This window comes from Carassius auratus, chromosome 20 (assembly GCF_003368295.1).
Source record: "Carassius auratus strain Wakin chromosome 20, ASM336829v1, whole genome shotgun sequence".
Lineage (NCBI taxonomy): Eukaryota > Metazoa > Chordata > Actinopteri > Cypriniformes > Cyprinidae > Carassius > Carassius auratus.
The window spans coordinates 22999210-23016616 of record NC_039262.1 but is presented as its reverse complement, the minus strand read 5'-3'; the positions used below and the strand labels follow the sequence as shown (position 1 = coordinate 23016616).

General features: G+C 43.9%; 1 protein-coding gene across 1 annotated transcript in view; it reads right to left on the bottom strand.

Annotated features, from left to right (window-relative positions):
• The window catches only part of LOC113121224 (exostosin-1), a 265057-nt gene that overhangs the window by 12063 nt on the left and 235587 nt on the right, over positions 1 to 17407 (bottom strand). Inside the window, exon 9 of the mRNA XM_026291514.1 lies at positions 111 to 200. Within this exon, the coding sequence (XP_026147299.1) occupies positions 111 to 200 (90 nt within the window). The remainder of the gene's footprint in view (positions 1 to 110; positions 201 to 17407) is intronic.

Sequence of the window (17407 nt, the reverse complement as noted above, 5' to 3'; positions counted from 1 at the left end):
CAAAGGGTTGAGATTTTGAAAGATAAAACCAAATAGTGTATGATATGATATTTCTTACCATTTCAAATACAGTGACATTTACTATGATGAATGAATGTGTGATCTCTCACCTCATTGGTGGACAGAACCGAGTCCTCGTCCAGGCTGAGAACTGCATCAGTTATGATAGCTTGATGAGGGAAAAAACGTCCACTCATCGTCTGAGGGGAAATAAGAAGTCACATTAGTGATTCACACATTTTTTTTTTTTTTGGTCATTTGTTAATTTACACCATTCGTTTTGATTTATTTATTTATTTATTTGTTGAGAAATGACAATGCATTTATTAACGAAACTTCACTTTGACACATCCTTGTCTATCATCGCCTACATCAAGTGTGACATCTGTTTGTGTCTTATCTGTTCATCAAGTCAAAGTCACAATAGCTGAACATCTGCCCAAGTACAATATGGTAATTTACACCTTGCGGTAGGAAAAAGGACATTGAGTAAAATATTAAGAGGGTGTAGTCATTCTTCAATGCCATTTGAGGTCATTGAACATCCACTTTGATGATGGATTGCTGAATTGTGTACATGTGCAGTACATGTATTGGTGTCTGTACAATGGTGCCGATTAATGTGTTTGTAGTCTCTCAGGGTGCGAATGACAATTCGATAAGCCATTTGGCACAAGAAATTACTATTCTCTAGAAGATTGTAGTTACAGTATGCAATATACAGTAGTAAATAGCTAACTTTCATACCCATAGACTATTGCCTGTCCATATAATGTGATTTGCAGGGGTCAGGGACACGATTTTATGTGCCAAGAAACAAAGTCTTGGAGGGTATACAAAGTTGAACACACGTGAACACATCTCAGAACTAGTTTGTAAATTTGCCAATTTATAGGATATTTTATTTTCAGAGTTTTGTTTGTGACAAATAAACAATATGCACACTACTGCAGCCCAACTGTAAATCCTACTAATGTTTTCAGAGTAATGTCAATGAAATAATCAGTACTCATTATAGCTGGAATGGATATTCTGACTACAAAATCAACACACATTTTACTACTTTTTTCAGAGGTTACCCAATACAGTTCCCAATTGCAACCTGCTCATGTTGACTTCTGCATAATTTATTGTCAGATATTGTAGAGTTAGGTTTAGAATTTATGCTGTTTGACATCAACGTCATAAGATGAGAGTGACCTGTGCCCCATTTTTGAGATCTAATTGAATGACAGTTTGCTAGACAGTCAGAAGTACTGAGAAAAGGTTATTTATCAACAGATTGTTGGATTTGGTCTTCAGATATCTTACAGATTTTCTCTGAAGGTCCTGTTTATACTGCCAAGCCGTTAAAGAGGTTGACTGGCCACAGGACACTGATATGTTTAGCGAACAGTGTGACTTTGTGATATCAGTGATAGAGAGAATGGGGGCTGTGTTTACCCATCATTCCCTCTGTGATCAGCCATTCATCATTGCCACAGCACTACAGAGACGATGACATAACATGGTGTACAAAGTTATTCCACAGACAAAAAACCTGACAAGTTATGTCTACAAATGTTAGATTCTGTCGACAAATGTCATGTTGTGACATGAGCCACAATGTTAGATCAAATCTCCACACCATGAATACTGGATTCATTCTCTTTATCAGGCCCCTTCAGACGATATATGTATTGTGTAGGATCCAAAACCAGTCAGCAGAGTTTTGTCTGATACCCCTAACCAGCTGACATTCTGTCATCATTTACTCACCTTCATGCTATTTCATTACTTTTATTTTCTTTTTCTGATAAACACAAATATATATAAACATTTATATATATATATTTTAGATGTTGGTAACCGAACAGCTTTGGCTTAACTTCCATTGTATGGACAATCAGTTCCCAAATATACCATATAGTCAAAAGTAGTGGGGCATTACATCAAATTGTAAATTCTATTTTAAATACATAGATATCAGAATGGAGTTGGTTCCCCCTTTGCAGCTATACCAACTCTAAGTCTTCTGGGGAGGCTTTCCATAAGATTTTGGAGCATTTCTGTTGGTAATTTTCGTCCATTCATCCAGCAGAGAATTATGAGGTCAGGTGCTGATGTTGGACGAGAAAGCCTGGCTAACAATCTACATGCCAGTGTTTGATGAGGTTGAGGTCTTGGCTCTGTGTGGGCCAGTCGAGTTCTTCCACACTAAACTCATCCAGCCATGTCTTTATGGGCCTTGCTCTGTGCACTGAGGCACAGTGATGCTGGAATAGAAAAGGGCCTTCTCCAAGCTGTTCCAACAATATTGGAAGAACATCATTCTCCAAAATGTATTGGTATGCTGAAGCATTAAGAGTTTCCTTCACTGGCAGTCAGAGTTTAGTTTAGTTTATTAATTTATAGAGCACATTTCAAAACAACAGAAGTTGCAACCAAAGTGCAACAAAAATTAAAACGATATTAAAACACAATTAACACAATGGATCAAAACCTTGAAAACATGTAAAAATATAAACAACATCATTCAAAACATAAATAATACAGATACGTTTTTAATGAAGATTTAAAAGTAGAAACAGAAGGGGAGGATCTGATGTAGAGATGGAGACTGTTGCACAGTCTGGGAGCAGCCACTGAGAATGCCTGGTCACCTTTTGTTTTTTTAACGTAAGCAAAGAACAGAGAGAAATAGATGATTGGAAGAACATCTTGGATCTTGAAGCATTGTACGGGACAAGAAGTTCACTGATATACGTGGGCCAGACCATATAAAACTTTATAAACAAAAATACAATTTTACAATCAATTCGGGACCTAACTGGTAACCAGTGGAGAGAGGCAAGCACAGGAGTTATGTGCTGACACTTTTTAGTGCCAGTGAAAAGCCTGGCTGCTGCATTTTGAACCATCTGCAGATGATTTATAGTTGAATTAGGCAAACCCAGGGAGGAAATAAAAGCATGAATAATGGTTTCAAGATCTTTCTTAGAGAGCATCATCTTGATTTTGGCAATAGATCTTAGCTGAAAGAAACTACTTTTAACAAAAGCACTAATCTGCTTATCGAAACTCAAATTAGAAGAAAAAATGACACCAAGATATTTGACACATTCATGAACATTTGAGTATAAAGAACCAAAATGATTAACTACTGTATGTCAGAGGTCCTATCTGGTAAGGTGAAGATAACAATTTCAGTTTTGTCATTTTTTCATTCTTTTTTTATTCTATCTGTTTTCTTTTTATTTATTATATTATTTAAAATACCATGCTACCTGTACTGTGTTAACCTAACTGAGACTTGTTATAGCACGTCCACTGTCCTAATCTATAAGTCGCTTTGGATAAAAGCGTCTGTTAAATGAATAAATGTAAAGGTAAATGTTTAACTGTAGGAAGCTCATATCCATCCAACATTTTATGTCACACAGGCAGTCAAACAAAGAACCATTATTATTTTTAATAGGAAAGTAGAGCTGAGTGTCATCAGCATAAAAGTGTTAAGATAAATTGTGTCTCTGTAAAATATGACCAAGTGGAAGCATATAAAATACAAACAAAAGAGGATCAAGGATGGAGCCCTGGGGTACACCGTGATGTATTGGGGCATGGGAATTAAAACAATTCAATACTTTGACAAAAAATGTTCTGCCTTTGAGATAAGAGGCAAATGACTCCAGCACAGAGCATCGAGTCTGTGTAAAAGATTATTGTGATCCACAATGTCAAATGCTGCACTTAAATCAAGCAAAACTAAAATGCTGCCAGAACCTGCATCCAGAGTGAGTTAGATGTAATTTAACCTTCCACAAAGCTGATTCAGTACTATGTAGCTCCCTGAAACCAGACTGAAATTTATCAAAAATACTAAAAGCATCCAAAAACATCCATATTTATAAAAATATAAGTAGGCAAACCATCGGAAGAGCAAACAGAAGATTTCATACTAGAAACAATATAATGAAGCTGTGAGGGTGACACAGTTTGAAAAAGTGAAACAGCACTTTCACAGGGGGGGCATTTCCATGGGCCTATTTTAGCCCTTGAAAAACAGCCCCATACCATTATTCTTCACTCACCAAACAGTTTACAGTTGGCACAGTACAGATAGGCAGGTAACATTCTCTTGGTATCTGCCCAACCCAAATGTGAAATGTGCTTTGCAACTCTATAAACATGTTTTCACTGCTCCAGAGTCCACCTGTAGCATGCTTTACACCACTCCATCCAATGCTTGACACTGTATTTGGTGGCCATGGGAACCCATTCCTGGAAGATTCTACTTCACAGAAAGTTTAGAACTCTTCAGCTCTCGACTCAGCAAAGCGTTGGTGACTTTTCTGTACTATGTACCTCAGCACTCTGTGACCCAGCTCTGTAGTCATCCACTTTGTTTCTGAGAAGCTGCTGTTACTAAATGCTTAAATTTTTTAAACATACAGTTATAAAGTTAACCATGGACTATCTATATCTAGGGATGAAATTTCACTAACTGAACACTAAACTATTATTATTTTGTGTTTCCAAAAATGTTTCTAAATGCAGACTGCATGGCTAGAAACCTAATTTTTTACAACCATGGTTGTAGGTCTGATTGAAAAACCTGGATTCGGTAATGAAGAGGTGTATCCTAATACTTTTGACCATACAGTGTTTCTCCTTTTATGCTCTACAGAAGAAAGTAAAATAGATCTGGAATGAAATAAAGGTGATTAAATGATGGCAGATCAGATTTTTTTTTTGTAAATGCTGAACTAAAGTCAAGGGGATTGCAGCTTTAAAAAAAATTCTAATAAAATAAATAAATACATAAATATTAATATTAATAATAATACATTTAATTAAATAATACATTTAATTACATATTTAATTAAATTGTAATTAAATATTTATTTGACATATTTCAGAGTGAAACAGGATCATCTTTCATTTTTGTTAAGTTTCATGTTTTTTATGACTTCATTTGGTCATATTTTATTTTGAAGTTTTCTATCACCCACGTTCCTGCTTCTTGACAAGACTGTCTTCCGCCGTTTTTTTTTCCTTCTTTTTTTAAGATTAGTGTGCGTGTACTGTAGCTTTAATGTAACCTATGAGTTTTTTTATGGTACATCTCTTGTACCAGTTTAAGTCATTGCCATGATTTAAGCCCAATGTTTTGTTTTGGATTCTGTATCTTTTTCAGTCATCAGAATTAAAAAAATCTTAATTGAATCCCTACCTCAACTTGCATGAGTGGATAAACGTTGAATCAATAAAAGTGGGCATTGCATAACAAAACTATCAATTGCTAGTGTGCTTAAACAATGCCTGAATAGCTACATCTCCATTGCTTAACAATAGCCAATCAGCTGCATGGCCATAGTGACATCAGCAGAAAGGGAACGTTGTTTCAGTGGCAGACCAAGTTATTAGTCTTGATCTGGATCAAACTCAGAAAATAACCCGTTGTGGGTCCAGCTGCTTTTAATTAACAGAACACAGTGGAAATGAACATTTCTGATATCATTTAGCGGTAGCTTAAAAATCACTATTTCCCACAATCGATCCTCTGCTCCATTAGCACGACACTGTTTTAATCCATTACAGTAAATGGAGGCTACAGGGGAGTTTCAAACCTAATTACAGTATTGACTTATCATTAATACCTCTGAATAATTAATAAAACTGTTCATGTGAAAAGATTTTTTAAATCAAAATATTTCTACAAGCACCCCGGGTCCATCGATGCATTCCCATTAGCAGAACAAGCTTTGAACAACCGAGGGGGAAATATAGATTCAGGGAAAAGAATAAATTGACTGCTGAGTTTGTGTCGCTAGTGAAGATCTTAAATCTGTACAAACCATGTAAATCATTAAAGCATAAAATTATCTAGTAAATTTTATATTCAGCTGTTTAAAATCCATCTTGCTTCAGATGGGAACAATAAGGCATGTAAAACATACTTTGTGTATTTATAGCGAACTTGAAAAGATGCCCTACCCTATTGACTTCCATTCTGTGTGCACTATTTAAAAAAAAGCATTATTATATGTGACAGATGCTGTGACTGCAGTATGTAATATATGCATATCACTGCATTTATCATTCCAAGTCTTCTCTCAGATATATAGGGGTTCTGGAAAGAACTATGTAGTTATCTGGGAGGCCAGCTGTCTTTGTTGACACATGGCTCCTTCCTCTGATATCACTCCTTTTCCCTCAAGACACGCTTTATTTAACTGTAAAGCTCACATAATCTTCCAGAGGGACTGTCTGCCCTTTACTGTCTCTCTCTGTTTCCTCACCTCTTCTCTTGCATTATATACATTTTAGAGATGGTCAATATTACATATATTTTAAAATAGACTAGCAGTTTTGTTGAATGCCTGAGACAATGGGTTGGTTTCAGATTCACCTAACCCCGACACGATTCTTAATGGGCTTTGACATAAGAAATGTCAAAAACAGCAAGGTGGAGTTCAATAGAATAGAATGGACCACAATGGAGGATTTCAGGACACGCTTTTAAAGCATTTTTTTCATGTAGTGCTTATGGCACTAAAAAACAATCAAAAGATGTCATGTTATGGCAGTATATAGAGTTGTGACACTAAAGAGTTCACAGCACGGCAGTAGTGCTTTAAGTTGGTGCCCTCACAGGGTTTTACTACACAAGCAGATAAAGCACACAATTTAGCATGCTAATTGAAACACTGCCGGTAAGGAAAACAATGCTAAAGTCAGGTTTAGCCAGTAGCTTTCTTCACTGGTGTATGTATTGAAATATAGTCATTATTATGCAAATACATTTACTTTTCTATGTACATATATTTATGCCCTTTTCCACAAAAGTCTGAGTAAATATGCTAACGTAGCATGAATAACAATAACAGCAACAAAGTACTTCCAACAAGTTGTGTAGAATAACCAAACAACCTGAGGGAAGGTTCACAAAAACAGTCACCGACATAAACGTAGCAGGATTAATATGTCTACAGCAAATCAATCCAGCAAAGAGGTTTTTTGATCTAATCTTTTTACAGATTTGAGTCCCTCTACTGTTTTCAAGTTATGTAAAGTAGCGTTTTGGTTTAAGGCCTATCTTCCAAATACATGTTATGTATCTTAACATGAACAATTCACCCATGCATATGTTTCTTTCTTTTTTTTTTTTTTACCTCATAATTTCTAATCAAAATAATTGAGGCATAACTCAATGTTCTCTCCAATGATTTTGGTTGCATGATTGTAAGCTTTCATTCAGATTTGCCTTAATTCAATCAAAAACAGATGGATAGAAACAGTTCAGTTTCACTCGTATGTAATATGTAATAGGCCTACTCATCACAATATGGAGGGAAACGTCTCGGTTACGTACGTAACCCTCGTTCCCTGATGGAGGGAACGGAGACGTTATGTCGACCGACAAATGGGGTCTCACTTGGGAGGCCAATCATCTCTGATTTTAAGAGAAAACGCCAATGAAATTGGCAAGTGGATTAACACACCTGAGCCACTCCCCGTGCCAACGGGAATAAATAGGGCGACAGGTGCATCCACTCATTAGGTTTTACGCTGAGGAGCCGAGAACGTGTCCCGGCAACAGCGAATGGTTCAAGGTTGTGGCATGGGGACATAACGTCTCCGTTCCCTCCATCAGGGAACGAGGGTTACGTACGTAACCGAGACGTTCCCTATCTGTCGGTCACTACGAGTTATGTCGACCGACAAATGGGGTCCTATGGAAAACGCCATAACCTGAACCTCGTCACAACCCTGAGGCGCTGCAATTGTTGACAAGCCTTGGCGTGCCACAAAAGCTACACTTAAGGTCGTAACCTTCCCAAAGCCCCAGCGCAAATTCACTGACCTTGGTACCGAAGGGGCCAAAGGGTGAGTACATCGCTGCTGGAGAAGGCCATGCTGCTGTTCCGCCCACATAAAGTAAATGGAAGGGATTTCAACCTTCAGAGAAAGATTGCTTCAAATCTTCCCTATTTGTTCTTTCAGCTGGCAAGACAATGGGGAAGCGAGCCTTTAGGAAAAGGTCGCTACGGAGACCAAATCCTACCCGTAGGGAGGTGACATGTGGATATACCGATATGGACTGGCCCAGAGGGCAGTACTACATATGGAAAGGGTCTCTGAGGCAGGTCCTACCTTGGAGTAGGGATGGAACGGCTGCCAGAAGAGACTGACAGAGCGATCTGTCAAGGGAAGACACGGGTTTGCCAAGAGGGAAACCTTACCGTGGAGAAATACACATATGGGATTACCCGTAGGGAACCCAGCCATATGGACACCTAGCCCAGTACAGGGGCTGACCGGCTCCGGGCATGCTAACGCCAGTACTGGGCCTGGCGACAGACTGCTCCCCCAAGTCTGACGCCGAGGGTGCTGGAGGATGCTCGACCAGGGTACGCCAACCGGGGAACTCTACTGGGAGAAGAAGGCGCTCACATCCCCGTGTTAGGGGGAATGGCGCAGCAAGCGAGACACCCAGCCAGCCCTTCCCGCCGATTACCTGTTACCCAACACACGGGAGGAAACTGGCTCTACACGGAGGTTGTAAAACCTCGCAAAGGTGTTAGGTGTCGCCCAGCCCGCAGCTCGACAAATGTCTGCCAGAGAGGCGCCGTGCGCCAACGCATAGGAGGAGGCCACACTCCGTGTGGAGTGGGCCCTCACCCCCAGGGGGCACGGCTCGCCTTGGGAATGGTAAGCCAAGGCGATGGCGTCCACTATCCAGTGGGCCAACCTCTGCTTAGAGACAGCCTTCCCCTTCTGCTGACCTCCAAAGCAGACCAGGAGCTGCTCAGAGCTTCTGAAGCTCTGGGTGCGGTCCACGTATATGCGAAGCGCTCTTACGGGACACAGCAACGACAAGGCTGGATCTGCCTCCTCCAGGGGCAGCGCTTGCAGGTTCACCACCTGGTCTCGGAAGGGAGTGGTGGGAACCTTGGGCACGTATCCAGGCCGGGGTCTCAGGACAACGTGAGAGTAGGCCGGCCCGAACACAAGGCACTCTTCACTTACCGAAAATGCTTGGAGGTCCCCGACCCTCTTGATGGAAGTGAGCGCGATCAGGAGCGCTGTCTTGAGAGACAGGAACTTCAGCTCGACCGAATCCAGCGGCTCAAAGGGACCCCTCTGAAGTCCCGCCAGGACAATAGAGAGGTCCCAGGAGGGAATCAAGGGTGTCCTAGGAGGATGTAACCTTCTGGCACCCCTCAGGAACCTAACGATCAGGTCATGCCTCCCCAGGGACCGGCCGTCCACTGCATCGTGATGTGCTGCAATGGCAGCCACATACACCTTCAGGGTGGAGGGTGACAGCCCACGCTCCAGCCTACCTTGCAGGAAAGAAAGCACGACTCTGACCGGGCATCTCCGGGGGTCTTCTCGGTGAGAAGAACACCAATTCATGAACAGACTCCACTTCAGAGCATAGGCCTGCCTCGTAGAAGGGGCTCTAGCCTGAGTGATAGTGTCTACCACCGCTGGGGGCAGATCACTTAGGTCTGCCGCGTCCCGTCTAGAAGCCACACATGGAGGTTCCAGAGATCTGGACGCGGATGACAAATGGTGCCAAGCCCCTGAGAGAGAAGGTCTCTCCTCAGGGGGATGCGCCAGGGAGGGGCTGTCACGAGGAGCATGAGTTCCGAAAACCAGGTCCGGGTGGGCCAGTAAGGCGCAACCAACAGGTCTGGCTCACTGGGGGAAACGCATACTTGCGTAAAGCCCGAGGCCAGCTGTGTGCCAGTGCATCTGTGCCCAGGGGGGCCTGGGACAGGGAATAGTACAGCTGGCAGTGGGAGGACTTGTGGGAAGCAAACAGGTCTACCTGGGCTTCCCCGAATCGACTCCAGATCAGCTGGACCGTCTGGGGATGGAGTCGCCATTCCCCGGGGAAAGTGAGCTGTCGTGAGAGCGCGTCGGCCGCACGATTGAGCTCCCCCGGGATGTGGACAGCGCGCAGCGACTTGAGCCACATCTGACTCCAGAGGAGGAGATGACGGGCGAGTTGAGACATGCGACGTGATCGTAAACCGCCTTGTCGGTTGATGTACGAAACAGCCGCAGTGTTGTCCGTGCGGACCAACACGTGCTTGTCCAGCACTAGCGGACGAAACCGTCGCAAAGCTAGATGCACTGCCAGCAACTCCAGGCAGTTGATGTGCCAAAGCAGTCGAGGTCCTGTCCAGGACCCTGAAGCTGCCTGCCCGTTGCATGTCGCGCCCCAGCCCGAGTTGGAGGCATCTGTTGTGACAACAACGTGCCGGGACACTTGTTCTAAGGGCACGCCGGCCCGTAAAAAAGCAAGGTCCGACCAAGGACTGAATAGGCGGCGACACATCAGTGTGATGGTGACACGATGTGTACCGCGGCGCCATGCCCATCTCGGGACTCGGGAGTGTAACCAGTGCTGAAGTGGTCTCATATGAAGCAACCCGAGCGGCGTGACTGCGGCTGCGGATGTCATATGCCCCAGGAGCCTCTGAAAGTGTTTCAGCGGTACCACTGTCCTGCCTCTGAAGGAACTCAGGCAGTTCAGCACTGAGTGGGCACGCTCGCTGGTGAGACGTGCCGTCATACTCACCGAGTCTAACTCCATACTGAGATAAGAGATTCTCTGCACAGGGGAGAGCTTGCTCTTCTCCCGGTTGACCTGAAGCCCCAACTGACTGAGGTGCCGAAGCACGAAGTCCCTGTGATTGCACAACTCTTCTCGGGACCGGGCCATAATGAGCCAGTCGTCGAGATAGTTGAGGATCCTGATGCCCACTTCCCAGAGTGGGGCAAGAGCGCCCTCCGCGACCTTCGTGAAGACACGGGGGGACAGGGAGAGCCCGAAGGGGAGGACCTTGTACTGCCATGCCTGACCCTCGAAAGCAAAGCGCAGGAACGGTCTGTGACGAGGGAGGATAGAGACATGAAAGTACGCGTCTTTCAGGTCGATCGCTGCAAACCAGTCCTGGGGCTGGACGCATTTGATAATGCGTTTCTGCGTCAACATCCTGAACGGGAGCTTGTGTAGGGCCCGATTCAAGACTCGCAGATCCAGGATAGGTCGAAGGCCACCGCTTTTCTTGGGCACGATGAAGTAAGGGCTGAAAAAACTCCGTCCTCATCTCGGCTGGAGGGACCGGCTCGATTGCATCCTTCGCCAGGAGGACAGCAATCTCCTCGCGCAAGACAGGGGCGTCCTGGACTGCCACTGAAGTCTCGAGCACGCCATTGAACTTGGGGGGTCGCCGGGCGAACTGAATCGCATAGCCGAGTCGAACCGTCCGGATGAGCCAGCGTGACGGGTTGGGAAGCGCAAGCCACGCTCCCAGATACCGTACAAGTGGCACCAAAGGGACAGTCGACATACCCGCAGTGGTGCAGCGATGGGGAGTCGTGCCGGAAGGCCCAGAAGGCACTGCGTCCTGGGTCATCGCAACCACACTCCCCGTGTTCCCGGAGGAACTGGCCAGAGACGCGTGGAGAGGCGTTGCGTCTCCGAACCGCGACCTCTTGGCCGCTGGCGAAAGGGAGCGTCGTGGGTGAGAGTGAGGAAGCTGTGCGTCGCTCATTGTCAACTTACGAGCCTTGCAACTCGGAGGAAGGAGAATTTGCTCCGTTCGGCCAGTGGCGGAACAGAACAAAACTGAAACTGAAGATTCTCCACCAGGCCCTCCTCCGGGGGAAGGAGTGGCGCTGTCTTCGCCATCTCCTGAAGAGCAGTTCTCCGCATCTCCGAGTTGCCCGTGTCAGGGCCGCTTGGTCGACTTCTTCGAGGACTTCGCAGCCGGGAGTGACACGGGGGGCGCCGCTCTCCTGCGCGGGGCTCGACGCGCCGGCCTCGAAGAACTCTCAGCACGGGGCGGAGCTGGCGTAGAGGACGCAGGGGGGCGCCCACGGCGACGAGCAGGCTGAGGCGCTACCCGCAACGGAACGGTGGCAGCCGGAGAGACACGTCGGGGCAGGATGTGCTGAATGGCCTCAGTCTGCTTCTGTACCGCCGAGAACTGCTGGGCAAAGTCCTCGACAGTGTCGCCGAACAGGCCTGCCTGGGAGATGGGGGCATCGAGAAAGCGCGCTTTGTCCATGTCCCTCATCTCAGCCAGGTTCAGCCAGAGATGCCGCTCCTGGACCACCAGCGTGGACATTGCCTTCCCGAGGGACCGCGCCGTGACCTTCGTTGCCCCGTAAGGCGAAGTCAGTCGCCGTGCGCAGCTCCTGCATCAACCCCGGGTCGGTACCACCCTCGTGCATGGCTTTGAGTGCCTTGGCTTGGTGTACCTGCAGGATAGCCATGGCATGCAGGGCAGAGGCAGCTTGGCCCGCAGCACTGTAAGCCTTGGCAGCGAGTGCGGCCGTCAGCTTACAGGCCTTGGACGGGAGACGCGGACGATTCCTCCAAGTGGCGGCGTTTTGTGGGCACAAGTGCACCGCAACCACCCTCTCCACCTGGGGAACCTCTACGTACCCCCTGGCTGCCCCGCCATCGAGGGTGGTGAGGATGGAAGAGGGAGAAGAGCGGCTTCTGGCCGTGAAAGGGGCCGTCCACGACTTCGTCACCTCTTCATGCACCTCCGGGAAGAAAGGCACCGGAGCAGAACGAGGTTGTGAGCCGCGTCCCGCGCCGAGAAACCAATCATCCAGCCGTGAGGGCTCGGGACTGGGCGGTGTAGTCACCTCCAGTCCGATACTCACGGCTGCCCGGGCAAGCATGGCCGACAACTCCAAGTCCGATTCGGCAGCAGCGACAACACCCGAGGGGGGCAGCCCCGCCGAACCTTCATCCTCAGAGGTCGATAACCCATCCCCCGATGCAGCAATCGACATCTGGTCTTCGGGCGGCGCACCGAAAGACACGCTGGGACCGCTATGAGACGGCCCAGCAGAATCAATCGGCAGCTGCACGGGACAGTCGCTGCGTGAGGAGTGAGAGGTCCGTGGGGCGTGGCCCGGCGGAGAAGCTCTCACTGTGATCCTCAGATCTCCCAGAGCGCCAGCCGGCGGCCCTCTGCTCGAGCCAGAGAGACCGGGACGGGTGGCGACAGAGGGGTCTGCTGCACTCCCCTTGAGGAGTGAGAGACACGATCGCAGCGCTGCCATGTTCATACGCCCACAGTAGACGCATGAATCATCCACGAGCGCAGCCTCAGCGTGTTGGACGCCCAGACACTGCAGACAACGCTCGTGACCGTCAACCGAAGACAGGAAACGACCGCATCCAGAAGGACACGGACGAAACGGCATCTTGAAAAAGACGCGAATCGTCCGTGATTTGCTCTTTTAGAACTGTCTCTTTTAGCCGAAGCGCCCAGGGGAATCGCCGTCTCGCAGGGACACCGCTGTAACGCGCCATCACACCGACCAGGAACAGTTTAAACAAAAACAAAGATGATGGCTTTGTAGTGATTTTCTTCATCGACTACTCGGCTCCGAAGCAAAAATCTAATGAGTGGATGCACCTGTCGCCCTATTTATACCCGTTGGCACGGGGAGTGGCTCAGGTGTGTTAATCCACTTGCCAATTTCATTGGAGTTTTCTCTTAAAATCAGAGATGATTGGCCTCCCAACTGAGACCCCATTTGTCGGTCGACATAACTCGTAGTGACCGACAGATATGGAACAGTCATTTAATTGGGATTTTAATTTATTGTTCAAGTTCATAGTTTTTGTAAAACAATTTAAGACTGTGAATGAATTTAGCTTTTTAATTATTTGAATAATTATATTTTATTCATAAACTTATACAGTACTGGATCATCAGTGTGGTTATCTACTTTTATTTGTAGTTTGTAATGTTCCAATGTAATGTTTTTTTTTAAATAGTAGTGTAGTTTAACTAATGATTTGTCAAGCTTCACTTTTAAAAATATACCAAATTGCAGTAATGAATGCCAATAAACCGACCTACTAAAATGAATAATACAATGTGATTTACTAAAGTTTGCACTCATCAAATTACTGGTATTTGCACCATTATTTAACACTCCCAAAAATAAACTATTTTGCATCAGCGTTATTTAATTTGCATGTTGTCAGTAAATCACCCGCATAAATTTTTACGCCCATCTGCGCTGTTTTGGAATTGCACTGACACCCTAATTGCCATTTGCCCTACTTATTATATATATTTTTTATTTTGTGGCAGAAACAAACTTCCATATAAAACATCCTAGATAGTACATCCAAATAAACTTTGTATCAGCAAATCCACTTCATTTTCCCACAATCTGTCTTTTAGTGTCTATCTTTCTGTTTATAACATCAAACATGTCTAACAAACCTAAATAAGATGCCACAGGACCCCCCCCCCCCTCTCTCTCTCTCTCTCACACACACACACACAGGCTCTGGGACAAACTCTCTCCCTATCATGACCTCTAGAGATTGCACTTCTAGAGAAAACCAAGTTCATGCCTCTATTAAGCCTTTATCTGAGTATTAAACAACTCCAATTCATCTTAATCAGGACTCAGATAAAAGCGTGTTATGATTTGGATGTGGCGTTTGATAGCTTATTAGTCACAATATGATTTAATTTTGACAAATAGCTGTTGATTAAAACTTTGATTATCTATTTCACACTTGTTTGACACATAATTCACACTGCTTTCAAAGTAACTGCATTTTATCTAGAGCTCTGGACTTTTCTGATCTATTGAAATGTGTGTTTGTAATTATTATCACCAGTTATATCACCATAGACTAAACTTGGACTAGAGTTTGGACAAAATTACTCATCAGCCTTTGTCTGGTGTATAGAAAGATCTCTCTCTCTCTCTGTCTCTCTCTCTATTTTTAAATATATATAGACAGTTATATTAATTCAGTTATATTTATTCTTATACATTATATAAAATGGCTGGTTGCATTTTAAACCTGGGCTTATACATATTAATATATGTACATATACTGTTATGATGCTTACAATGAAATACATATCTAGTACCTGTACATTATATTTACATGTTATTTACATGTTATGAATGTTTTAGCTGAATGTGCTTGGATTGAAGTAACTTTTTTTGTAGATTTTCATTTTTTTCACAAACGAACAGCATAAAAAATAATGGGATGAATTGGATGGTTGGATTTATATCATCCAAATCTTCCAAAACAACTTCCAAAAAGCACATACTATATGAATCCTGTATATGGAGGCAAATCCATTAATGCATATTATTCAAAAAGCTGTTAGCATCTTGATGAATGATACTCAGATCTGCCTGTCATGATGATGATAATTGAAATGTCAGTCTCATAATGAATCTCTTGAGATGATAAATTGTTATGTTGGGTCATTAATGTATTTGTGCATCAGACCTTTACAGTTCCCCATTGGAAAGGCATTTTAAGTGGTCTCGATGACCCTTGAACTTTCCCCTTTGACATTTATTGTGTCTGACTTGATACAGCTTAGTATTGCATAGTCTCGTGTAGCCAGAACTTCAGACTGAAGGTCTGGAATTCATGGCAGCTTTCGTTGGCCAAGGCCCACCTATGAGGCCGTTTGACCGACACGTCAAAGTCATGTCACGTGCTCATCATCACAGTTCTATACACAACTTCTTTCTTCTTTCGTGAGGCGGTTTGGCGCCATGGTATCTTTGTTTCCAGGTGGAACGTTAAAGAACGTGACACACACATCTTGCAGAAATCCTGTAGAATTCAACCAATCCGATGACGACTTCGACATGCCTGAAGTGTTTCCACTTTAGTGTCCCATATGCATCTTACGTTTAGCCAAGGGTCTGTGGGCGTGGGGTCTGAGGCTGAGACTAAGTATCGCAAAGCCAGGATTTTGACTATCAGCATAATGTCTGCTCCAATGTTTCAGTCCATTCTGTCCAAGAATGTGCTTTTAGTGGCTGGAAATACTACTTCATACTACAATAACATAAATTATTCTAATTATCTTTCAGAGATCCAGTGTCACTACAAACCCAGTAAACATCAAAATATATTTTCCTAAAGTATGGTAGTAATGTTGAAGAAAAAAACAGATACCTCATATACAGTACAGACCAAAAGTTTGGACACACCTTCTCATTTAAAGAGTTTTCTTTATTTTCATGACTATGACAATTGTAGAGTCACACTGAAGGCATCAAGGGCTATTTGAGCAAGAAGGAGAGTGATGGGGTGCTGCGCCAGATGACCTGGCCTCCACAGTCACCGGACCTGAACCCAATCCAGATGGTTTAGGGGTGAACTGGACCTCAGACAGAAGGCAAAAGGGTCAACAAGTGCTAAGCATCTCTAGGGGAACTCCTTCAAGACTGTTGGAAAACCATTTCAGGTGACTACCTCTTGAAGTTCATCAAGAGAACGCCAAGAGTGTGCAAAGCAGTAATCAAAGCAAAAGGTGGCTACTTTGAAGAACCTAGAATATGACATATTTTCAGTTGTTTCACACTTTTTTGTTATGTATATAATTCCATATATAATTCCACATGTGTTAATTCATGCCTTCAGTGTGACTCTACAATTTCCATAGCCATGAAAATAAAGAAAACTCTTTGAATGAGAAGGTGTGTCCAAACTTTTGGTCTGTACTGTATGTATATCATTTTTTATTTTTTTTTTACTTTATTTACATCTGAAGTCTTATTTATTCTCTGCATGTATTTTGAAGAAATAGTGCATCTCCAAGGTAACATATGCAGAGATTATTTAGGTTGCTATTGCAACATGCAGAGCTGGTAGAAACACCTTACAGTATATAACAGGCTTTAGTAAACATGCATTTGATAATCAGTTTGAAAATTTGCTATATTATTTTTATTTGGATGTTGACTACTGAGCAACAAAAAAATCCAGTGCCTAATATGACTTTCTAATGCCACATACCTACAAACCAAATAACAATTATTCTCTAGATAAATGTAGTTGAATTGTCATAGGCTCTACTGAGACACTCGTCCCTATCAATGTGTTTTTAAGGCACAGTACAATAACAAACTGTCAGGTTGATTTATGAGAAATCTGCTCACAAAAAATGCTTTTCTGTGTGAAATTATGGGGTGCTGTGATTATTTTGGATGTGTTCCATGCTCCAATTAAATTACATTTGCAAACAACCTGAAGCATAACAACTTAATTCTGAAATCATTAGAGTGTTAACATTTATAAGGTGGTGCATATATATATATATATATATATATATATATATATATATATATATATACAGTATACACACACACACACACACACACACACACACGTTTTAGTGTAGGGTCTGAAATGAACTTTTCCTTTAAGAGGCAATATTTTCTCCCTTGAGCTGATTTCCAGTTGTATTTGTTTACTTGAGTAGGGCTCTGATCCATTAAGGCATGGACCCCATAAAACCTCTAATCATGTCCTGTGGTATCTGGCACCAAGGCATTAACAGAAGATCCTTTAAGTCCGGGATCTCTTACCTTG